The sequence below is a fragment of the Dreissena polymorpha genome, chromosome 15 (assembly GCF_020536995.1).
Source record: "Dreissena polymorpha isolate Duluth1 chromosome 15, UMN_Dpol_1.0, whole genome shotgun sequence".
NCBI classification, from domain to species: domain Eukaryota; kingdom Metazoa; phylum Mollusca; class Bivalvia; order Myida; family Dreissenidae; genus Dreissena; species Dreissena polymorpha.
Window position 1 is genome coordinate 30,228,337 of NC_068369.1, and position 3,244 is coordinate 30,231,580.

General features: G+C 39.2%; 1 protein-coding gene across 1 annotated transcript; it reads right to left on the minus strand.

Moving 5' to 3' along the window:
* Window positions 1-752: 752 nt before the first annotated feature.
* LOC127859655 (octopamine receptor 1-like) lies at window positions 753-1,823 on the minus strand. Its single transcript, XM_052397160.1, has one exon. It carries the CDS (start codon window positions 1,821-1,823, stop codon window positions 753-755), a length of 1,071 nt encoding a protein of 356 aa, XP_052253120.1.
* Window positions 1,824-3,244: the final 1,421 nt, after the last annotated feature.

Here is a 3,244-nt window from a genome sequence, read left to right on the forward strand (position 1 = left end):
AGATTTTTGTGTTTCGGTAAAGGTAAGTATATTTTACATTAATTTAGCCTAAGGTACGTTGTATATGATGTGTCAATTGTATGGCGCTGTTTATTTTCAACATAAAATGTAATAACGAGTCTTGAACACAAGCACTAAAAAAAAGTAGTATTTCGTCAGATAGTATTGTACAAGAGTCTCAACCAGAAATAATGAATACAATCACTTCATGTTTACATTGAAATTGACCTACTTTTGGACTTTTGGACTTAAGAAGGTCCAACGTCTTTGCTAAACGAAAATGACGCTTTTTGGTCTTTCGTCAATAAAGCTGCTACAAAGCTTTGATAGTTGAGTTGATTTTATATAGCATCAACCTATGACATTATAACTGAACTTCTTTTAGACTTGGACTTATTAAAAAAAAACAATTAATCAATACTGACAAGACTACTGCCGGCTGCGTATGTGTTGATTGAACGCAGCATTTTGGTTAAGAACTATTATAGTAATTACTTAATAAAACGAACAACTAATACTATACACGGACAATATACAGATGCATAACTTAACGACCAATATCCGTCTGTAAGTCTTAAGTATTAAATTATAATTCACTGGTATAAATATCCAAAAGTACTCTCACATTACTCATGTTAGTTCGACACATGAATTTACCTTAACTTAGACTAAAAACTTGGATCAAAACTTCTTAACACATTTTGTCCTCAGTCTAGCAGAAGTATTGCATGATAATTTTGGTGAATGCTTCGTCAAGCGGCAGTGTTCTGAACTCTGATTTCCGGTTTTACGGCCTGTTCTCCTTTCCAGAACAGGAGCCTGTCGTTACACGAAAGGAAACGTCGGAAGTGCATGCGGTATCTTGGACTGTTGTACGCATACAGGAATGGATTAACGGCGGATTTCATCCAGAGGGAAATGAGGACTAGCTCGTACACAATATTGTTCACGCAGTCATCACAGAACGATTTCAGCACGGTGATAATGGTATAGGGCGCCCAGGACACAAGGAAGGCCGCGACGAGCATGGCAAGAAATTTTGCCGCCTTCCGGTGGTGTCTGCCAAAGTCGCGGACCGCAGGAGGCATCGGTACAGCTGTCGTTCGATTACTGGAATTATCAGTTGACACCGATTGCACACACATACTCGTGACCGGATTCACTTTTGATCGCTGCTTTATTTTAACATAGATAACAGCATTCAATGACGCCAGGCATACGAATGGGATAATAAAATCGACGAACGCCGTGATCGTCATGAAGACGCGGTCGTACGCAAATTCCGTGTGGCATTCCATGTCCTTGAGGATCGAGTAGCCCTTCCAGGCGTCCCAGCCGATGATAGCGGGAGAGTACACAAGGAAGGAGATGAGCCAGGCTCCGGCAACCTGGGCGATTCCCACGCGTTGCGTGATCCTGATGATGTAGGAGGAGCTCATTTGGATCAATAGCAGCCGATCTAAACTAATGATTAACATCAGCATTATGGATTGGACACACAGCGTGAAGTCGCACACGAGGTACACCTTACAGATTGCGTATCCAAACGGCCACGTGAAGTTCATGAGAATATACACCGTGTTAAAAGGTAAACTGATGGCGGATACCAGTAAATCCGTGATTGCGAGATGAAACAAGTAGAAATCGTACACGGAGCAGAGTTTCTTGTCCCGTAAATAAGTTGTAACTGTCATTGCATTGCCCGTAAACGATATCAAAATGAGCACCACCAAGCCGATAGCTAGCGGAATCTGTAACCCTAGTGTCATAAGAATGATACCTGCGTCTTCGTTGTGGTAATCCGTCTTTGGCGTTGTCGACATGTCTAGAGAATAAAAGCTGGATCTCTTGAAATAAACAACCTGTTTTTGTCATAGGCCTACACAAAGTTTGCTGCGTTCCGATTACCGTGCGCGTACGAAAAGTCCTCTTTATTAGTGCCGTGGTTCCTTCCAGCATAACGCTGTTACGAGAGATCGGATATTTGTTCTTTTGTAGTCTGATTGATAAAAGCTAGGAACGTAGTTAATTAATGTACGTAAAACTCGATACCGTTTGTAATGGTATGTCGGTTCATATTAATCAGCGCTGTAGGCAGCGACAGGGATGCCATGGCGTTATCAGGCATAAATGAAATACTTTGATGATGATATTAGAGACTCAATGTGCAATTGTATATTTGATGTAGTGCCATAAATGAACTCCTCGTTAAATCTTCGGCGTTGATACATTACTCAAGAAATGCAGGTTTGATTTGGAGTAATGTCAAAGACTATGCCGCAGAGCAACCATACAAATTTTGTGTTGACTATAAACAAACACCCATGTAAATAAAGAATCTCGCAAAACACGCCACTACATTACATCTTTAATACTATTTTGATTGATAAACGATTCCGGCGTTAATCCTCGTTCTCACTTAGAATCTCCTCAATGTGAGCGTCTTCTGTGTGCATCGCTAAGTTTGTGTTGAATTTCGTTTCGTTTGTATGTATGCAAACCGGTTTGGTAGAGTGTTGTTTGTCAGCCTATGTGTCGGTCTTTTAATCCAGTGTACCTCCGTCGTTCATAGAAAGCTAATGGCAACGATATAGTAGTACACACAATGCATGTAAACGCATGACTTTTGAATAATGTTCCTGATTGATAACTTACAGGTTTGCATGCTTTTACTTGCATGCCAGAATCAATTAGATGTAGATTGATGTAAACGTTCATAATGATTGCATTAACTTTTTTAATGTCGTTCATTATGTCGAGTCAGGTAGTTAGTTTCATTCGAGAGTTTTGAGCATGTTTTTATGTATGTTTCATCCATGATTTGAAGAGAAAGATTGCTATTATGCAGGATTAAAACTTATGCGTGCCACGCTATCTGGCGTGTAAATAGTTGGATGTTTAAGACATATTTCATGTTCAAAGGTAAAGTTTTAAGCCATTCTCATTATAACAAACTGCATCAAATATCTTCACTTTATAAATAATAATAGGAAAATGGTTACGTTAAAAATTAATGAAACAACTGCGTGACTAAGGATTGGATGACGTTATACAGTAAAACATTTATTGGAACACAACGTCGGATTATTGAAGTTACACATTACTTGTTCAAGTGCATGTTGAATTTAGACTTAGACTTTATATGACAAACGGGACGACTGTAACTTTGAAATTGTGAATTTTCCATTCCTTGACGGTAACATCACTAAAGGTCCATCCTATGGTATTTACATTTCGCAGTTTG